This window comes from Dipteris shenzhenensis, chromosome 22 (assembly GCF_047967505.1).
Source record: "Dipteris shenzhenensis isolate YYH24624 ecotype China chromosome 22, Dip_SZ_1.0, whole genome shotgun sequence".
Classification (NCBI taxonomy): Eukaryota; Viridiplantae; Streptophyta; class Polypodiopsida; order Gleicheniales; family Dipteridaceae; genus Dipteris; species Dipteris shenzhenensis.
Genome location: NC_141617.1, coordinates 49,576,043 through 49,597,801, shown reverse-complemented (window position 1 = coordinate 49,597,801; position 21,759 = coordinate 49,576,043). Strand labels below are relative to the sequence as shown.

Genomic DNA, 21,759 nt, shown 5'->3' with positions numbered 1-21,759 from the left:
TGCCTCAAACTTTTCACGTGGAAGTGCTTTGGTGAAGATATCTGCAACATTGTCATGTGTCGATACATAGATCATACTGATCTCTCTTGCATGCAACTTCTCTCTGACATAGTGATAGTGAACCTCAATGTGCTTTGTGCGAGCATGAAACACAGGATTCTTTGCCACTACCATAGTTACAATCAAACGTTTGGGGGCTCCAAACGTTTGGAGTTTCCAAACATTTGATAAGTTTGAAAAAATGAGGGAGAGTTTCCAAATGTGGGTTTTTTAAATATGGTAATTTCAATAAAAAAATATGCTATGCTGCATATTTTGAGAGTGTCATTACAAATAATAATACACAGCTTAACAAGCTTGTAATTTCATTAAAATTCAGACTTCTAAAGCAAAAACCAGTTACAACTTACAAACTTACAAGTTACAAGTTACCACTGCCAAACCAGTCACATGTTGAGTTTTGACTCTCAAAGAGTTGAATTACAAAGCTTGGAACTTGGCACTTAGGCCCATAAATTGAAAACAAAATTACAAAGTCAAATACTAAACTTTCTCAAAAAAACAGCTTACAAGTTAGAACTTGCAAGCTGCAAAATATGAAACTTGAAAGTGATTTTGTCCCCATGTCAAGGCTAGTAACTAGTTACTAAATAGCTCGTAGCTAGTAGGTAGCATCTAAAAGCTTTAAACAAACAAATCTATGCTATTGCTTCCATTGGTATGTCTTGGGTCTCTTCTTCTTCCTTGTCTTCATCCTCATCCTCATCCTCGTCCTCATTCTCATCCTCGTCATCCTCCTCGTCCAGATCAAGCAACCCATCATCGACATCCACTGTGGTGATTGGCTGCTCAGCCTCTAGCTCAGCCCGCAACTTCTCCAATGTGAGTAAGCGATCCACATCATGTTGCTTCTCAAGCATAGCAAGTGTGACCTGAAATTTGAAAGAAAAATAAGCCTTTAATCTTCTATGTTCTAGCTTGAAGAAGCTTTAAAATAGCCAAGAGAGATAGGAGATTGAAACTTGAAAGATCCAAAATACTTCACTCACCTCCATCTTGAGAAAACCCCGTTGTTTGATGTTTCTTGTGAGATGGAGATTTGTATGCACATATACCAATCTCTCCATCTGTGCGGGCTTCAAGAAATTCCGTTTCTTTGTATGGATAAGTGAGAATGTGGACCAGTTTCTTTCACAAGGAGAGGCACTACTACCCTGTGAAAGGATGCGGATGGCTAGTCGTTGTAGCTATGGAGTGCTAGCTCCAAAAGATTCCCACCACTTCACTCCTGTGGCCATAAGTGACTTGTCCTTTGCAGCCATATGTGAGAATGCTCCCTCACAATCACGATACATATTCAATTGGTCTATCAATTTGGCCTGAAATGGCCAACAACAAGTCCCAAGTTCCAACCAGAAATTAAAATTCAAGAAACTTTGCTGCAGCTTATAGCTTGCATAAATGCATCCTGAAGCATGTGCCATACATATCACTTAAGCCTTACCTGCAGCTCCATATCATTTTTGCTATACCGCTCAATGGTGGTCATCCAATCACTTTGCACCTCTTGATCAGTTTCCTGACCCTTGCCTCTCCAAACTGGATGAAGGATGAATGCAATAGCATGCAAGGGAGAGTGCATCATATTCCACCTAAGTTACAAAATATCATTGATGTATATGAGTCACTAATAACTATCAAGTATCTACTTAGAAAATGCACAAAAAAGATACCACAACTTACAGTTACAACTTACAAGTGACTTATAAAAAACCACCTTGACACACATAAGTCGTGTACTTTTTTCACGCGATCCGCTGAAATATTCTTCATGGCATCAAGCTCCTCCACCATCTTGTCCATGAGTTCATAAACAAATCCCATGGTTGCACCCTCTCGATCCACAAGACGGAGAAGCTTCAAGATGGGAGCACACAAGTTCTTTATGATAAGGCATTGCTCCCAAAATGCATTGTCAAGGACATGCTTTTCCACTTTTTTGCCTTTTTCTGTTTTGGAGGTCCGCCATCTTGTCCATTCTTCACTTACAACCATCCTCCTCAATGCTTGCCTTACATCTAGTAAATTGCCCAAAACTATGTACATGTAGGCAAACCTAGTGTCACAAGGCTTTAACAACTCATGCTCACTCAAAGAGCAGAACATATGTAAAGCTCTTTGCTTCCTTGTGATGAATGTTACAATCATCCGTGCTATGTCAAGCACAGGCTTCACCCAATCTAACTTGCCGATGTCCTCAAATAGCAAGTCAAGACAATGGCAAGTACAATGAGTGAAAAAAATGTGGGGATAGTCCTCCTCAAGCATATCTCCAGCAAGCACACAATTGGAAGCATTATCCATGACAACTTGGACTACATTTTTTGACCCCACCTCTTCAATAACCTCTTTTAGGATAGTAAAGATGTACTCACCTGTCTTTAAGTGGCCACTAGTGTCCACTGCTTTCATGAAAATACTCCCATGGATAGAAGTTACCATGAAATTGATAAGTGGTCGCCTCCTAGCGTCTGATTAGCGTCTGATTAGCCATCGGACACTATTGTGCAACCATACTTTGGCCACTTCTCCTTCACCACTTGAAGCTCCTTCTTAATGGACTTCACCTCCTCCCTAAGGTCTTTAGTGCGGAAGGTTTCATATGAAGAAGGTTTCCATGAAGGTCCAACCTCCCCAACTGCTTTGACAAAGTCCAAGAAGAAAGGGCTACGAATTAAATTGAAAGACAAATCCGTCGCAAAAAAGAATTTCCTGCAAGTACTCATGGCCTTCTCTCTTGCAGCCACTTGCCAAGACTGTACAAGAGTATGTTGCTTGCTCCCATAGGTTGGAAGCTTATGCCGCTTGTTACTCGCTTCATGCCCAATATTGGAAGCTCCTTCCATCTCCACAAAACCGCCATCATCTTTTACCAAAACTGCTGCACCAGCTGCAGCATCTAACCGCTTGCATATTTCTACCACATCAGGTGGAGGAGCTAGGCAAGGGTTAACTCCTCTGGACTTACTGCCAAGAATATGTCCACGGATTCTATGTGGCCCTCCTTGGTAACCATGACCACAATACACACACTTGCACCTCTTCATTCCACTTGTCCCCTTTCCAGAATCACCTTCAATCTCAACATACTCCCTCTCAACTCCTTTGATCCTACCCATGATGAGGGCTGAAAGTTGAAACTTGAAACTGCAAGACATTGCAATTTGCAAATTACAAGTACAATGCAGTTAGAATTTAGAAATTAGTAGACTCAAAATAACTGCCACTTCCTTGTAACCTGTATGTAATAGGTTGAAGGCTGATTTAAAGAAGCAAGCTGCAAAATTCAAATAGAGGTATTGAACTTTGAAGGCTGAAGCCTCTAAAAGACTAAAAGTTAAAACTACATGAGCAGTGAGGAGGTAGAGACTCGAGAGTTGAGACTCGTCACTCGAGGCTAGAGCTTGCAGCCTGCAGGGATGCTTGTAACGTATATGATATATCTGCAAATTGCACCTTGAAAGTAATGGAAGGCTAAGGTCTGAACTTTGAAGCTATCTGCAGATTCCAGACTGCAAAGTTCAAACAAGACAATAAAAATAATTATAACTTATAAGTGAAGCTTGAAGTTTAAACTTTCAAGTTTCAACAAGCTGTAGCATTCACTTGCCAACTTTCAAGCTTCAAAGATAGGTTATAACAGGTTACAGCAGCAAGAAAATTACCTTATAGGAGAGAACTCAGCATGGGGGGGCTAGAGCCTGGGACTGCGCAGTCCAGTAGAGCCTACAGTCTAGACTCTAGTCTTGACTCTTGAGTAGCGTGTAGAGCAGTCACCAGTGGGCTGTATGACTTGGGCTGTAGGCTCAAGGCTGTAGAAGACTAGAGCAGGCTGCAGCTTGCAGCATGCAACCCGTTACCCTAGGGCTTGGGTCGCTTCCAACGCAGGAGGTACGGAAGCTGTTGCGCAAGTATGGGCGTCAAAACGGGCGTGGAAAAAGAGGCGAATTCACATATTTTATGACTTTAGGGTTTTTTCAAACGTGAGTTTTTTCAAACTTGAGTTTTTTCAAACGTGGGCTTTTTCAAACGTTTGAAAATTTTCAAACTTGTGCATTGAAAGCAAAGTTTGATTGAAGTTTCCAAACGCCTGTTTTTCAAACGTTTGGTAAACCAATCAAACGCGTTTGATAGTAACTATGGCCACTGCTATAGCACTCTGACTATCAGTGAGAATCGGAGAAGGACCCTCTAATGAAAGACGAAGATCAGCAAACAAACGATGCAGCCAAACACATTCAACTGTCGCTGTGAAAGATGCCGTGTACTCAGCTTCACATGAGGAGGTGGCCACTGTAGATTATTTCTTGCTCAACCAAGAAATGCAAGCATGTCCTAGAAAGAAACAATTCCCACTGGTGGACTGCCTAGTATCATAGTCTCCAGCCCAATCTGAGTCACTGTAAGCATGCATCTGCAAGTCACCCCCCCTGGGAAACATCAAGCCAAAAGACTTTGTACCTTGCACGTAACGGAAGATGCGTTTTACAGCCTGCCAATGCATAATCTTTGGGCTGTGCATATACGTGCTCACCTGAGAAACTGAAAACTGAATATCAGGTCGTGTATTGCAGAGATAAATGAGGCATCCAACAACCTGGCTATAGAGTGTGACATCAATTGATTCACCTGCATCATGCATTGTAAGCTTCAGCCCTAGTGGACATAGGCTTGCAATCATGCATGTTGAATCTGTCCAAGAGCTTTTGAACATACTTGGACTGAGACATAACAATGCCAGTTTCTCTTGAATAAACTGGATCCCCAAATAGAAATGTAACAAGCCCAAGTCTGACATATCAAATGTAGCTTTCAATTGGACTTTGAAATCTGCAATTACTTCCTCATTTGATCCAGTGAGCAGCATGTCATCTACATAAAGAATGATGACCAAAATATCCCCTCGATGTAGAGGGTGCTCTCAGTTGGACTATTGTGCAGCCCTTTGCTGGTTAGAAAGGCATCAATTTTGGCATACCATGCACGTGGGGCTTGTTTCAGCCCATACAAAGCCTTATTCAGCTTGCATACTTGATGTGCATTTTCTGAAATTTCAAAGCCCGGAGGTTGCTTGACATAAACCTCTTTCAACAAGTCTCCATTAAGGAAAGCCGTTTTAATGTCCAACTGATGAACATTCCATTCAAAATTTGCAGCCATTGCTATAACTGACGTGATGGTGGTCATCCTGGATGTAGGAGCAAAAGTCTCCTCATAATCTATGCCCGTTTTCTGAGCATATCCTTTTGCAACCAGCCTTGCCTTGTACCGATCAATGGACTCATCTGGCTTTCTTTTGACTTTGAAAACCCAAAGTGTACCTATGGCATTTTTGCATGGTGGCAAATCCACGACATCCCAAGTCTGATTTTTATGAATGGACTGCAATTCATCGTGCATGGCATTCATCCAATGCACATTATCCTTTGCTTCTTCAAATGTCTCAGGCTCCTCCTCATCAAGAAGAGTTACCTGCATAAGCTGATTCAACTGAAAGAGCCCCCCGTGTGTTCCTTACTGCACTACGAGTCATGCCAGGCAATGGAGCCTCAAGCTTACTCTCCCTGAGAGTCTGAAGCAAATCTCTACTAACAAAAATCTTGCATGTAGCAGGATTGTAGAGATGATAGCCTTTGCTTATTCGGGACTGTTTTGGCTGCGTGTATCTCTTGAATTTCTTGCTTGACAACTTCATCCACACCCTGAGGTTGTACTAGATCAGCTGGGGGCTGAATCTGTACATGTGGATCAGGTGGAGGTGGTTGTAAATTCTGAGTTTCAGCGGGGGAACCAAATGCTATAGGAAGCATCCCCTCAAACACATCATCTGAAGAGGCTGGAATCTGAAATTCAGCATGTGTATATGCAGAATTTTCAGAGAATATAACATCTCTACTAACAAAAATCTTGTGTGTAGCAGGATTGTAGAGACGATAGCCTTTGCTTTGTGAACTATATCCCACAAAAATGCATTTAAGTGCCTTATCTGACAACTTGTGTCTAAACTCCACAGGCACGTGGGCATATGCAACACAACCAAAAACTCTGAAATGGTCCACATAAGGCTTTCTCCCATGCCATGCCTCATAGGGAGTGATTGTCTTCAAAGCCTTTGTAGGAGCCCGAATATAGTTGGCACACATGAGGCCTTCTAGCCAAAACTTGTGAGGCAACTTCTTACTTGTGAGCATGCATCTATCCATTTCCATGGCAGTGCGATTCTTCTGCTCAGCTTTGCCATTCTGTTGAGGTGTAAGCCTCACTGTAAGCTGATGCATGATGCGTTTTTCTTTCAAAAATCTCAAATTCATGAGACATATACTCCCCTCCTCAATCTATTCGAAGTGTCTGCACCTTGAGTCCTGTCTCATTCTCAACCATACCGACAAAGTGTTTGAAATGCATAAACACTTCTGATTTTTCCTTGAGACCATAGACCCAAGTGTAGTTGGTAAAGTCATCTATGAATGTAACAAAATAGAGATAACCCCCAAAAGCAGGTGTCCTCATGGGACCGCAGACATCACTGTGAATAAGCTGTAATTTCTGTGTAGCTTTCACTACACCATCCTTTTTGAAGGGAAGTCTATGGATTTTGCTAAGAATGCAGCCTTCACATGCATGAGGAGGAGGCAACTCCAAAGGAGACAATGCATCAACCATATCATGCCTTTGAAGTGTCATTAAGCTGCCATAGCTCATGTGCCCATACCTAGCATGCCATAACTCCGCATTTTGCATCACAGCAGTGAGAGTGTTAACTGATAATGCAAGATGGGATCTTTTTTCATATAGATCAAGCTAAAAAAGCCCCGATACAAAGTGCCAGACAACATCAAAGCATAGTCATTCTCTTTGTCTCTGACTGCACACTTGTCCTCTTCAAAAACAACCTGAAATCCTCCTCTATTGAGCGAGGACACTGAAAGCAAATTCTTCTTTATCCCTGGCACATAAAGAACATCTAAAATTCTGAAATCTGTGCCATCAGTGGATGTGAGAAATAATGTCTCCCACTCCACACACCGAATAAGAAGAATTATTCGCACAAATTATCTTCTTTTTGGTGGGTGGAGAATGCAGAGATACAAACAGACTCTTCTTGGAAGTGATGTGCTTTGAAGCACCATTGTCAAAATACCAAGTGTGAAGTGTCTTATCGACACTAAAAGAGCATGCATCCTTTGAAGGATCATAACTGCAAGTCAATAAAGCATATGGGTCATCATCATTAGTGGCTGTAATTTCAAAACTACCCACTGAAAAATCTGAAGTGCAAGACAGAAAGGCATAGTTCTCTTCAACAAAGTTGGCTGCAACATCTCCTCCATCATGAGAATGTGGAATTGATGCATCTAACACAGCCATACCGGAATCCCTTTTCTTCTCTTTGGCTATGCGCTTCTTGCACTCTCCAATATAATGACCTGGCTTCTTGCAATAATGACAGATGCCCTTCTTTTTCTGCTTATTTGTATCACCCTTTGCCTTATAAGAAGGCTGTCTAGAATTAGCTTTATGCTGATGTGTGGGCTGATTGACATGTGGCTTTTGCTGCCCTTTATCCTTGGGCTTGAACTTGGAGAGTATAGCATGCTTGCCAGCCGGGGTTGCCATATTTCTGCGAGTTTGTTCCTCCTGCAATAAAAGTCCTACCAACTCGTGAAAAGAGAGAGGATTGCTGCCCCCCCTCAGTGACAAATTCAGCAAGGTGTGGAACTGAGATAGGACTCAGGAAGAGAGTTCAGAGTGGTGGTGATCATCTCTGAATCCGGAATGACTTCATTAATATTCAGCAATTGTTCCCTGAGGTCCTAAAGCTTTGTGAGGTGAGAATTCATGGAATCTTCCTCCTCCATATGCGTATGGGAAAGTTCTTGCTTTAGAAAGGAAACCATCATTTCTGGCTGCAAACATACTCTCTAGTATCTCCCAAGCTGCCATAGATGTCTTGCATAACCGAATATGAGGTATAATGAACCTCTTGACAAAAAGAGAAATTGCTGAAAGAGCTTGTGCATCTCTAGAGTCCCATCTTTTCTGCTCTGCTGTGGGAGCTCCTGGAGCGGCTGCTCCAACAACTTGTGTTGCATTTGTACCTATATCCTTGCCTCCAGCTGTAGGAGTGACAGGTGTAGTCGCTGTATCTGGTCTTGCTTCATCTCCATTAACATAATCCCAAATATGTCTACGAACCAAGATATTACGAACCATGAAACTTCACAAGGAATAGTTGGTGCCATCCAACTTATCCTCTTGTGTGAGAACCCCGAACACCTCATTGGAGTTATTCTGAGCCATTTTCACCAGACAGACCAAGTGAAATCCCTTCCTGGGATATAAAATGCACAAGTAAAATCTGCAAAGAAAATTCTGCCCACGGTGACAAATATTGTCACAGCTTGTCAAAGGCTGAGAATGCACTTAAATTATCCTGCAAATGCTCTCCAAATTTGCCTGCAAAACTCCCAAAATGCTTTTACATTGCCAAATTGCATTCGAATGCCAAAAGCCCCAATTTCTTTAGGGAAATTGCATCCAAAAGAGGGCAAATTGCCGGAAAGCCCCAAAGATGCAAGAAATTGCAGTGCAAAACTAAAAGCCCCAAATTTTGAGCTGAAATTGAGCCAAATTTCACCCAAATAGTAGATCTCTTGCAAAAGCCCCAAATTCTTGGACAACCTGCAAACCAAATGCAATGTCTGTCCACAGATACAAAATGCCCCAAGTTTTCTGCAAGATCTGAGCCAAACAATGGCTATCTGAAATCGATGCCTGCCAAAAAAGAACCAACTGCTAGAGTATGCCTGTAAGAATGAAACCTGCACAGAAGGCTTGAGGTGTATGGTCACTGTACGGAATCCGTACAATGTACGACTGACTGTATGTCGGAATGTACGGAAGCAGTAGGTCAAAATGCAGGGCAGTACGGACTATCAGTCCGTACGCTGTATGGATGTCCTACATCGTTGTACGGAAGTAGTGCGGACCTGGAGCTGATGTACTGAATGCAGGTTGTACGGCCGCCACGAGTCTGGTGGCACAGTTGTACAGTAGTACGGACGAAAGGCACAGCTGTACGGGTTGGCGTAGGTACTGTACGGATGGCAGGTACGGACTGTCGACTTGAATGCAGGGCCGTACGGAATAGGAGCTTCGTGAGCTTGAGAGCTGAAGCGTGGGCTGTACGGATGTACGGAATCAGTGCGTATAGATTGTACGGACGGGAGCTGGGAGCAGGTCCGGGAAGTAGATTCTGCTCTGATACCAAATGAAGGAAAGAGGGAGAGAGCAAGAGAGTGCTGAGCGTAAGTTTGCAATAGATGAAGTGAGGAATTTAAAAGCAGGGGAAAGGTTTTGTCTAAGTGACAAAACCTTTTCCTTCACTAACCGTAGTTAGTGAACTAACTTTGGTTAGGGGGAAAATTCTCTAAAGAGGGAAAAGTGCCCCTAACCTACTTATTACATTATATTGGTCACTGCTAGAATATAATAATAATTCTAACAGCTATAATCTAGTGTATTGATTATCTGCCTTCATTCTTTGGCTCTAGACTTGAAGTTTCTAATTAACACCTTCCCGTCTCTATAGACGGCCCATTTTCCTTCCTTTGGAGCATCCTTTACTTAAGCAATTCCATAGCTTTTGCCTTGAGCTGAGTTAGGGTGAGCTCCTTCGAGATCCAAGTCTGGTGCCTTTCAGCTTGTTAGTTTGCTTGAGAACCTTGCCCCTTGCCATCTTGTCATGGATACTACTCATGCTTGTGATCCCTTTTGGAGCCTGGAGGACACAAAGTATGTCATCTGATCCCACTCAATCTGGGGGAGTTTTTCCTTGCTGAGAGCAATATTTTCTTCCAAGCATCCATCGCTGGCATACTAGCCCTCAGGCAGCCCCCTTATGTGTAGAATACGGGCATTGGCAGCCCTGGTTTTCTGTTCTTTTACCTCCCCATACACATCCCATGTATTGATTTTTTTGTCTACTATGCTGTAATTTCATGTTTCATGGACTTGAGCTGGGTATATCCTGAACGGTGGATACAAGCTGCAGTGTGGGTGCTGCTGCATTGCATTTCTGCATTAGCTCCTGGATTACCTCTTGTTTTCCATTATTTTCCATTTCAAAGGCTTTCCTCTTCAAGGAGGCAAGTCGAAGCTTGACCTCTCTAAGTTCTTGCTGTGGTGGGTCTAAGACAATTACCAGTTTGCTCCATAGTCTCTGGTAGGTCATTGCATAGGGGGTGGGTATCGGGGCAGAGGTGATGCAGAATAGGATGATGTTCCATAATGGCCTGAGCTGTAATACCCCGGATCTGCCCAAACCCAGGGTGAAGAAATAGAGGAGACCTAAGCGAGGGGTGGGGGGTGAGCTGGGGAAGGCTAGAAGGGGGAAGGGGGGGGGAGAGAGGTCCTTACTATAGGGGGGCTGGAGAGGCTGCCAGCATGGATGGGGGGGGTTGGAGGGTTGGGCGGCCGAAGGGGAGGGGCAAGGGGGGGGGGCTGGAGTGCTGCAGATTGAGAGAGACTGATTCCTTTGCTATGGGGCTGGAGTACTTCTGTCAAAAAAATGAAAGAAAAGAAAGAGGCTAGCATATTTTAATGCTGTTTGAGAACATAATGATACAAATTTGAGGAGCGCTAAGTTTATAACATTTTAACTACACAGCTTGCTAAATATATGTCAAGTAGGCAATTTGTGAGATTATGCTGACGAGGAGGGAGGGAAAGGGGTAGAAAAAGGGTGTGAGTGCACTTGTAAGGTAAGCTATTTGTTAATAGGCTATACAATCATTACTCCAGTGGTGTGTTTCCCCACATTGAAGAGAGAGGATATGCCTGCGGTCCTCATGTGAGTGTCCACCCGAGGTCAGGTCTGTTGAGTCTTGCTCTCTGGCTCTCTACTACGTCTAGTGTCCTGCTGTCCCTGTCTTGGGTCATCAGAGAAAAATCCGTGATCATGCTTTGGCTGGGCTCAACCGATCCCTCATGTGCCTATAAAAGCTGGTCTCTGTGTCTTTGGGCCTCAAGAAGGGAAGTGTCATATGCTGCTGCTCCAAATGTGTGAGGAACTCTTTGGGTGGGCAGAAATCGCTATTGAAAAGGAAATGGTCGTCCATGGATCTCATAACATATAGGGCATCTATGCAAAGTGATTTTTGTTTCGATCCCATGCATATCACATAAAGTGAAGATCCTTCTCTCACATGGGATGCCCTCTACCCACGCTGTAGCTTGTGCGAAGGTACCCAAAACTAACCAATTAAGATCCTCAGTGCATGCAGGATATGATCTGGGGGCAGCCTGGTGGTTCGGTAAACCCCTCCTCTAAGATGCGTAAGCAATTCTCTCTTTAGAAGGATGAGTTTAATAGAAAGCTCAGTAGTTGCTGTGGAAGCTACAAGAGATCCTCTCTAATGACTCGGTTCACCTCTTGACAAACGAGCAGAATGGATGGAGCCTCATGTTAGAAAAGACCCAACAAAGGGTACACGCAGCGGAAATAATGCCCAGGAGCTCACACACTGTGCGGTGTGGGTGTGGAATCACAAACTTCTTTACTTATGTGCATTCAATAGGTGTGCAGACTCATCAATAGACAATGAACCAAACTAGATAGAGAAACCACCAAATAATATATTTCCGTCCACAACTATGGACACAATACAAGAGAGACAGATCCAGAGTCCCACCAATGGTGTGGTCCTCTGATCTTACCACAAAGTCCTCCTCCTATCTGCTGGCTATCTCTAGACTAGAGTCCGCGTGCTCCACCTCGAGCGTGAGTAGACTTTCCGTCTAGAATGATCTTCTCCACCTTGCTGTCTGGAAACCAGTCTAGGTGGGCAGCCTCCTGCAAGCTAGGTCTGCAGCACAAGGTACTTCTTTCTCCTCCTGACTGTAGGCCCAAAGGTAGCCCTGCTGCTGCTCCTTTTGCTGGTGGAATTGCTGCTCCAGATGATGATCAAATGAGGCCTGAATGGCCTCCTTATATAGGCCCCAAGGGCCTGGCCAGCCAACCGACCCAGCAGCCCTAGAAAGGGCCGACTGCTGGTCGGTTCAGCCACCTGCCCCTGGCCGACCAAAACCGACCCACAGCTCCCTATTTATGGGACTGTGGGCTGCCCTTTTGGGGCACTCATTACAAGGCCCTTGGCCCACCTTTCAAGGGTAGATGCCCTATAAATACAGGGTCCAGCCCCCCCCAAAACCTACTACAGCTAGTGCGCCTCCTGTCTATCGCAATCTGTCCCAGACTGTCTTGCCTCTGCTCCGGGCTTGTTCCAGCTCTAGGGCTCCTGCCTGAGCTCCGTACGTGACCCTGAAACCAGCCGTACAGCAGGCATCTGTAATCCGTACAGATCTGCCATGCTTCCGCACTTTTCTGGCCCTCTGTCCTGCCCATAACAGTTCTAGATGTGCTGCCCACATGACAGCCATGATGCTGTCTATGTGGCAGCCCCTTTCTCTCTTTTTCTGTTGGGTACTGCCCTAGGTCTCCCTCCCCCATGCTCTCCTCATATGGGGGCTTACAGATGGGGAGGTGACCTTTCCAACACCCCCTCTCACCGACACATCTCAGCCCAATGCCAACACGTCGATGAAAATGCTCCAGTAACTCCCTGGTCGTAGTCCTCTGGAACCTTTCGGTGTCGAAATCTTTTCCTGGCTTTTCATCTAGTGGCTCCTGCTCCACCAGGTCCGGTTCCGCTTCCGCACACCATCCTGGTACACAGGTCCATCTCTGGTAGCACCTCCTGGTACCACCTCCTTCAGTCACGTTCCCGCCTTTGAACTCGAGCAATCTAGCTGTCACGATCTTCCAGTCGTCCCCCTCATAATGAGTGAACAACCTGGAGTCTTCCAGGCACCATGCTCTGAGGGTCTGTTTCAACCCGTCCTTCATTTGGCAAGGTCTGCAACCAATGAATATTTCCAGATAACCTGGACCATGAACTCTCGCTGAGTTCTCAAGCAGGTACTCTTCTGGCTTCAGTACCCTTTGTCCATCACCTTCTAGCAATCTGCGTCCAAGATTTGAAGAAGCACCAATACTTCCCCTTCTGCCTTCGAAGAAGGCCAATTCCTTCCAATCTCTTATCACCTGAGACAAATGAAGAGCAGAGTCTCTCCACAGCATGCTATAAAGGCTCAAATGCAGAATATCAAATACATACCAGACTGTTGTACTGCCTGAATGTTCGCTCTGAAAGCAAACCCTGTACCTCAATGAGGCACCCGCCAAGATCCTGTGTAATCCTGTACTGTCCCCTTTTGAAGTCCAGCATCCATCTGACCATGAGACCCCAGGGCTTTCCATGGAATCCACCCTCGTGTCAGTGTCAACAGCTACACACCTGGAAGGTACCAAGCGCTCCATACTGTCCTTCACCTTCACAAAGGTAGCTGACTCCTCGTCGACCCACATCTCTATGTCAGACATCCTTACTATGATTTCGGGATCAACATACCTGACCTCGGTAACACTCGGTGATGTCACTAGGAACAATTCTTCGATTACCACATTAGCTTTGGCCTTTCCCTCTGAATCTGGGTCAGACTCCTGTTTGTTTTTCAGATCCGCCTTTTTCTTTCTGCAGTCTTTTGCAAAATGTCCGGGCGTATCACAATAGAAACACTTCTTCTTGTGCTTTCTCTTCGAAGTCCCCTCGTCGTCAGAGTCATCTTTATTGGACTTACCACTGTTAGGCTTGCCCTTCCCTTTGCCAGCGGAATCCTTCACCAGCATCGCCTTGTCATCTTTGTCCTCGTTGTAGAGCTTCTCCCGAGCTTCCTCCTGTAGCAATAATGGACACAACTCCTCAAATGTCAGAGGTTTGGTCCTCTGTCCTGCTGTCACAGCCGTAAGAAAGCTCTTGAAACTCCGAGGCAGTCTCCTCAGTACCATCAAGGCCAGATGGCATGAGTCTGTCTTCTGACCAATTGCTGCCATCTAGGAGCAGATTGAGGAGATGATTGTGGAGCTCTGAGGTCATCAGTGATGTCAGTGAGCTTGTATGAGGTGCCTACTTAAGGACCTCACTTTTCTTCATTCTATAAGCAAGTATTCTGATTTTGTGTCCACTCTACTCTTTCCTTTCAGTATTCCAACATGGTATCAGAGCCCTTTGATCCCCCTTGAGCCCATTTCTGCCACATCATCTTCTTCTTCTTCATCTTCTTCTTCTCCATTTTCCTCTTTCTTCCCAAAATCTTTGAGAGCTTGGTTCTCCATCTACAAACGGCCATTGCCCAAACCCTCTGAGCTGGAAACTCCTCTAGTATGGGCGAACTTCCACCTGCAAGCAATTGAAGAAAAAACGTCTGTGGTGGCTGCCATTCTCCAAACAGCGAATTTCTTATGTTGCTCAATACTCCCTGCCTGCTCCGCCATTGCCTGAGCCCTCTTAGGAGTAGATGGGTGACCTCAAGACGAAGATTTTGAGCCATTTTTCAGGTCATTTGGTTCAGTAACGAGGGAGAAATCGTCAAAACTCAGTTTCAGCCTGTAGCAACTCTCCCGGGCAAAAGTGCGCACCATTTCGTCCAACCTCTGTGCTGGACCTTCTCTGGTATATGAGCTTTCTTTTGCTTTAGAAAGCCCTCTTTTCCTTGCTTTGAAGAGTGAGCTACAAGCCCTCCAAGTTCAGCTTTTCAGTTTTGACAGTTTTGGACAAGTTTTTGAAGATGATGCTACATAAAATGCTACTCTAGCATTTCTGGTTTTTTGAAGCTTTCAATAACTTCAGTACAAGTGTGGATTCAGTTTTGTTTTGACTTGCTAGACCTGGTTTTGATTGGAAAGTGTTTATTTCATCCACTTCTATGAAGCATATAAGAAGAAGCATCATTGTTTGAAATCTAGTCACTACTATTTGCTACATCAAGTGCTCATACTTTGAAAGTCTTTCAGTTATCTTTGCCTTGTAAGAGAGATAGACACTGCCCAATATCTGGGTTAGACCCTCTCATGGCTACCATATTTAATCTTGAGAAGTTCAATGGAAAGGGCTTCCATACATGGCAAATGAAGGTGAAATTTGCATTGATGCGGGAGAACTTATGGGGACTTGTCAAACCCACTCTTACCGCTTCTTCTACAGCCTCCAATGCTGGAGAATCCTCAACACCGACACGACCGGCAAGGGATCCAGCAAGAGAAGAAAAGGCATATGGTATCATTGCTCTTGCTTTGGGTGATGATTATATATACCATATCTCTGACTTGGAGTCTTCTTCGGAAGCTTGGCAGAAGCTAGACATGATTTTTGGTGCAAGCTCTCACATCTCTAAACTATCACTTAAAATCTCTTTCTTTGAATTAAAGATGGCAAGTGATACCACTTTAGCTGCTCATGTCAACTATATGCGGAGTCTTATGACTCAATTAGCTTCTATCAACTCTCCTATCACCCCTGATGATGCTATGGCAGTGTTACTTAAGAGTATGCCTGAAAGTTTTGATCACATTGTTAGCACTTTGAAGAATCTTCCCAATCCTAACCTTGAAGGCATTATCTCTGCTCTCCAAGAAGAAGAAAGGCATATGGAGTTAAGGAAAGGCAATGACACTGCTTATGCTGTAAAAGTCAAGAAGGGCAAGTATACTCCTTGCAGTCACTGTGGAAAGACAAATCACCTTTCAAAGGACTGCTTCAAAGTTAATCCATGCAAGCACTGTGGCAAGAACAACCATCATGAGAAGTTTTGCAGAGCCAAAGCAAAGACAGAAAATGCACATCTACTTACAGTGAATCAGCCTCCACAAGATGAGGCATCCTTTGAAGATTATGCATTTTAAACACATCTCTATGTATGCTCCAGATCTCTCTTTTTATGTCAAGGTACTCAGCCTAGATAGTCCTCCAAAATGAATGAAAATAAACTATTGTGTTTTGTGTGTTTTGTAAACACCTCTGGTCACCTTATGATGTAGGCCATGTGTATGTTTTGTTCCATGGTACCTCCTGCAGACATTGTGTGCATGTACATGCAGGGGAGATAACCATTGGAAGGTCTTTTTTTTTTATCCCTTTTGTTTAAACCTTACACCCAAGGGAACCCTTGCTAGCATGAGAACCTAGCCATAGATTTATCCTTGACCACCATGAGATGGCATGAGAAACTATGAGACTAGATGTATCCTTGACATAGCCTGAGGCATTTCCTTGAGGGGGGGTTTGTTGGGATATCTCAAGGTGTATGCCTCAGGCACACCTTATGTTTCTATGTGTGAGTGCTAGAGGCACAGTTAGGTGCCCACAAGCACAGTTAGGTGGTGGAGAGCCACATAGGATGATTGAGAGAATCTAGGAGCAGATTGAGGAGATGATTGTGGAGCTCTGAGGTCATCAGTGATGTCAGTGAGCTTGTATGAGGTGCCTACTTAAGGACCTCACTTTTCTTCATTCTATAAGCAAGTATTCTGATTTTGTGTCCACTCTACTCTTTCCTTTCAGTATTCCAACATTGGTATCATACTTTAAAACATTCTGTCACGGTGGTGTGAGTTTTAGAGCTCACATGTGGGCAGGACCCGGTAAATTAGATGGGCAAGGACATGGGCCCCAGGAATTAATGCCTTGGGGGTGGATTTGTTGTTTGGTCCAAAAAGGGGGCAAACGGTCCTTAGGATTCAAAGTTTGGCTATTAGCCCCAATGGAGGGGGAATGGGGCAAATGAAACGTAGGTGCCACGTGGCACCTACTAAAAATTTCAAAGGCTATGTGCAAGGCTTGCAGGGTATTGGAAGCACTTGCAGGAAAATCGTGTGAGTGCTGACGGAAGGAGGAAAAGGGACGATGAAATCGGTGCGGCGATTCGGGTGAGCAGGGAATGGTCACGTCGCGGGAGTCGTGAGCTAGGAGTTGGTGGGGATTCCATGGCTGGTCATCTTGGAGGGCATGAATCAGTAAAGACTGATCATCAAAGTCTCAGATATTTCTTGACTCAGACTAAGCTATCTGAGAAGCACATGAAATGGGCAAATATGCAGTCAATGTATCATTTTCAGATTGTCCATACCCCGGGAGCTCAAAATAGAGTGGCAGATGCTTTGCCTTGAAGACCCCAGGTGAACAATGTAACTATTGGCTACCAAACATCACGTGCAAAATACCCCCTCTAATTTTCCTACTATAAGAGTTCAAATTCCAGGTCATCCATACGCCAGGAATAGACTATAAAATCCTAACTCAAGTTAAGAGAGCAATAGATTGGCATGTTTGACAACTTCTTAGATGCAAGCCTCTTTGAAATTGAAGTTGACCATATCGACTTGGTATGACTAGATGCTCCACTTCATCAAAATCAGCAACCTCTCCAACGAGCTGACACAAGATCAATGAAAATGGCTAGCCCTGCAAAGCTAAATGTTCGAGTCATTGCAATCCAGCTGTCAAAAGAAAGTACTATGGTCATTGCTGTTGTGTTCCCCTTACAAGCAACAATTCGTCATATAAAAGGCACATCAAGGCATCACTGGTTGCCATTTTGCGGGTGACATGATTAGGCAAAAAGTCCTCCTGTAGTGGTAGATGCTAATCAGTGATGCCCACAAATTCTTCCACAATGCAATGTGTACCAAAGACTCAAGGCCGGCTAAATGACAAGAGCCAAATTCCTCACGAGTGAGGAGTCAACTTCGGCCCCTTAAACCACTTCTTTTTCTCCCCCTAATAACTTATGTGTTGCTCAACGAAATTTGACAAACCTGGTGTGGAAGTAGTAGTATAGATTCCAAACTTGAATACAAGACAAAAAATTATAAAATTACAATCTTGAATGAGATTGCTTAATCGTTGCAATTGATATGTTCTATGTGAAGCATGTATCATCTAATCCTGGAAAGTTGAATCTATCACATTTGCCCATTAATCCATAATCACCATACTTGCAAGGAAATAAGTACTAATCAACCATCAACCATATCCCTTTTGCGAACGGATGTGGGGGAAGCGGGAAATAGAGGGAAGAAGGGTAGCATACTCCAGTATGCTGCCTACCTTTCAGGACCTGTACGGCTGCTGCAATGTAGGCATCCTTCTACTGGCCCTGTGCCAGCCCTTCTGCCCTCAACTGGGCTCATGGCTGGGCATCCTTCAGCCCCAAAGCCAGCCCAGAAGATGGACATATTCACAGCCCTCCAGGAAGACTAAGGAACAACCAGCTCTGGTTTGGTGGCCTATGTGGCTGCCCCAGGAAGATGTTTCATTGCTGCCCACGTGGCAACTACCTGTCCACATGTGGTACAGTCTACACCCAACATCCTGTAGCTGTGAAGCCCCATTGCTCTGTTCATTTGGGGGCTCACAGGTGGGGCATCAACCCTAGACTTTCAACTCTCCTTTCTCACATCCTGAGAATATTTAAGGTGTTCACAGGAATACTCACTAGTGCAAACCCAACCTCAGAAGATCAAAAGTACAAACATACCTCAGCAAGACCGAGCAGCATGTCAGAGAGTTGAATATCTACTTAAACAATGAAAAGCAGGAAAGTTCAACTCTTGTCGCACACACGTGGCCTTCTATATGCTGTCTCTCCATACATTAATGTATCTGAGCCACAGGCAGCAAGAGACTATCCAATTTTCTGGATATAAAGTCCTTATCACACAAGAAGAGTTATGCATTGTTTTAATACCTCCTGTGGGACTGATTTCCGGTTAAAACTAGTACAAATTTTTTTATATTTTACTTTAAGCTCATAGCTTATTAAAGATTTCTCAAAGTTATCGACTAGTTAACCATACTCCCTCTGTGCCCAAGAGTTGAGTTCTTCCCTTTTTAGTTTTCTGTGAGACCATCAAAGTTTTCTTTTCCTCCCTTTTCTTTCCTTCATTTTATTCCACTGCAGCCAATAGAAATGGTAGTTAAAAGTGGAAAACGAAGGTTTTGCTGAAAGGCAAGAATCAAATTTTAATGCATTTGAAGTTTCTCATACATGGCATACTCATGAGAAATGTCATGTGTTGTTGCAGAAAGCGGCATTGGAGTTCAACATGAGAAAAAGTTGATAAACACACAATTCTTTTCGAGCAAACATGTCCTGGCTGTGCTCTGATGTCCTTGTAATTATGCACATTGTAATCTTATGATCCTCTTCAAGGGCATCTTTGAAGACTCTAGTACACGAGATGGGTTATGTTTTTTAAAAGAAAAAAAAAGTGTATTACATTACATTTGCATTACTGTGGTGGAGTGACAGGGCCATTATGTTAATAAAGGGAACTTCACCAATCAAGTGCAATGCTGTCTCTTGGGGCTGAAGCAGCCAGCGACGAGTGAGTTTTATTTTAATTACTTATTTTTAACATTAGCTTCTGTACATTCAAGAGGACTCTAATTTAGAATTGAACAACTCCAAATGCGGCATTGACATGAAGCAATTCTCAAACTATTTCCAGGAGAGACAAGAAGAGGTTATAAAATTTAAGGCAACTTGCGAAATTCACTCATGATGCTCTTGAAGTCATAAAACAAATTGGAGGAGAATAGGTTCTAAAATGTATGTAAATGAATCCTCTATCTCCCATGTACACAGTACAATAAAATGTTAAATAAATCCAGTGAGTGATATGAAGAACATGATGGATGCAAGGACTTCATGAGCAATGCTGTCTTAGACTACCAGAAATGGCTTGCATCTGTTTAAAAAGCATGGGGCGTATTCTTTTGAAAGACTGCACGACTTTTGCATGAGTCAGGATGAAACTGCTGCTGCGACAATGGAGGGTTCTACCAATCCCCATCAACACATTGGCGGTTCTTGGTGGATGCTTTGCCCTGGTTTAGTTCTTGCTTGAGCTTCACGCTTTGCTTCTTCCAGTTATTTGGTGGCGTCCTCTTCCACAGCAGCATCTTCTACCTCTTTTGGGTTTTGCTGGTTCGAGCGCCCCTTGTTGCTCCCACAGGTCTAAAGTTGGAGGATGGCATGTAGCTATTTCGGAAGAGTTTGGTTCCCTTCATTGGGTTCAGGGCAGGCCTTCACGTTTTCTATCTGATTCAAGGTTTTTTTGTATTTTAAAAGGTTGCAGAATGAGACCTTCTCTCTGCTTGTGCGGCTTTTTGTGAGGGGTTTTTGGGATGGAGATTACTCTCCCACCCCTCTTGTTGTAGTAAGGTTTTGGGATTGATTTCATCTCCCGCCTCATGAGCTGTTTTTTCGAGAGGACTTTGAACTGAGTTTTCTCTCCGCCTTTGTTCTTGTGGAGGCTTGGGATGGAGAGCACTCTCCCACTTCTTTTGTAATGATTGTGTTGTTTTGAATAGAATATGTTACTTTCTCATTAAAATGAAATTGTCAAAAGCTACCTAGTGGACATTATCCCCTTAGGTTTTATTGCCATTAATCATTTAACCTCCATAGGGTGGGCCATAGATTTTGTTGTTCAGGGTAAGCATCGTCAAAGTCTACACTAAGCAAACCATTTGCACATGATAGCCAATGAGTACCATGCTTTCAACAATATTTCAAGGATATAGAGCCCTTAAAATTACTTCAAAGAAAAAAAATTATATGCATTAAGAGAAGTATTGATTTGACGCATGTTTGTGATGACATAAAGGTGAAAATTCGCACACATGACTAGGTGATGGCATAAATTTTGGACTTATACTTAGGTGACATCGCAACGACATTGGAAGAGACAAGATTGCCATGGAGGAGAGGAAATTCAAGTTTCTTTGAGTGCTTATCCCTCAAATGCAGGTGGTAAAGTGTGCGCAGTGATGCTCTTCACATATTGGCATCAACCCAAGCCTCATGCAATGAATGATGACCCAAGAAGAAGAAGGGAAGTACATTCAATAGGTGTTAACTTTGTCATCCATTGGCATGATACTTTAACCAATGACAGTTATTGAAAGGCCATTTTTTGAAATACTTGAGTTGTAACCCCTTAGATCTACTTCATTGGCATTCGGTAGCATGATGTGCAACCATGGAAACTACTTTCGAACTGTTCACTGTATATAAATGCCTCTTAAGTATCGTTTGAAGATGAAAGTTTTGAGAATTATTGAATCCCAATGGGTTCTTGTCATGCTTGAACTAAGTGGAGACTTGTTTTTGGCCATGCATACGTTGCTAAGATTGTGATTGGTGGATAGCTTGCCACCCAAGTGGAAAATGGCCATGCAAAGACTTTGGGTCCTGTAGCACGTTTCGTGGCAAATTGCCTTAAATTGATCCATCCTCTAGTATCTATAAGTTATGGAATGTTCTTTCAAATATTCTCCCAAAGAGTCATGCAAACTAGCAAGACAGAGTGACTGTAGGGTAGTTGACTTGAAGCTTTGGACATAGAATGGCATGCACTTCTTTCTATATTGGACACGTAGATTCAGTTGTTAGACCTTTTGTAACACCTACAAGGTTGGTTGGCCTAGGAGTTGTCTAGTAGTAGATTATTATTCCTCATACCCATGCAAAGACTTGATCTTCTAGCATATCGACTGGCAGTCTATCTTCATTGTCCGTTGGTTTGATGCACCTTGGGGTATCCAAAGATTGCGTGATGCCCTTTAAGTAATCTAGAGTTGAACTGGCATTTTAGTGTGAATGGAGGATTTCCACTTGATTTCTTTTGATTTTGGATAAGTGGCTTAGGGTATATTCCCACTACTAGTTAGGGAGCACTAGTAAAGGTGGTTGTGTGCATTCCCATTGGCATTTAGAGACTCTAGTTAACTTGAA

At 43.6% G+C, this 21,759-nt stretch overlaps 1 protein-coding gene and 1 pseudogene across 3 annotated transcripts in view; one reads left to right on the top strand and one right to left on the bottom strand.

The window, feature by feature from the left end:
- LOC147888234 (glycerol kinase) overlaps positions 1-19,380 on the top strand; it is a 77,364-nt gene extending 57,984 nt beyond the window's left edge. For all 3 annotated transcript variants that reach the window (XM_087393674.1, XM_087393673.1, XM_087393672.1), the window contains one exon: positions 19,043-19,380. In XM_087393674.1, coding sequence (XP_087249800.1) covers positions 19,043-19,078 — 36 coding nt within the window. In that variant the 3' untranslated portion in view covers positions 19,079-19,380. The remainder of the gene's footprint in view (positions 1-19,042) is intronic.
- On the bottom strand, positions 422-3,179 carry LOC147888235 (uncharacterized; annotated as a pseudogene).
- Positions 19,381-21,759: the final 2,379 nt, after the last annotated feature.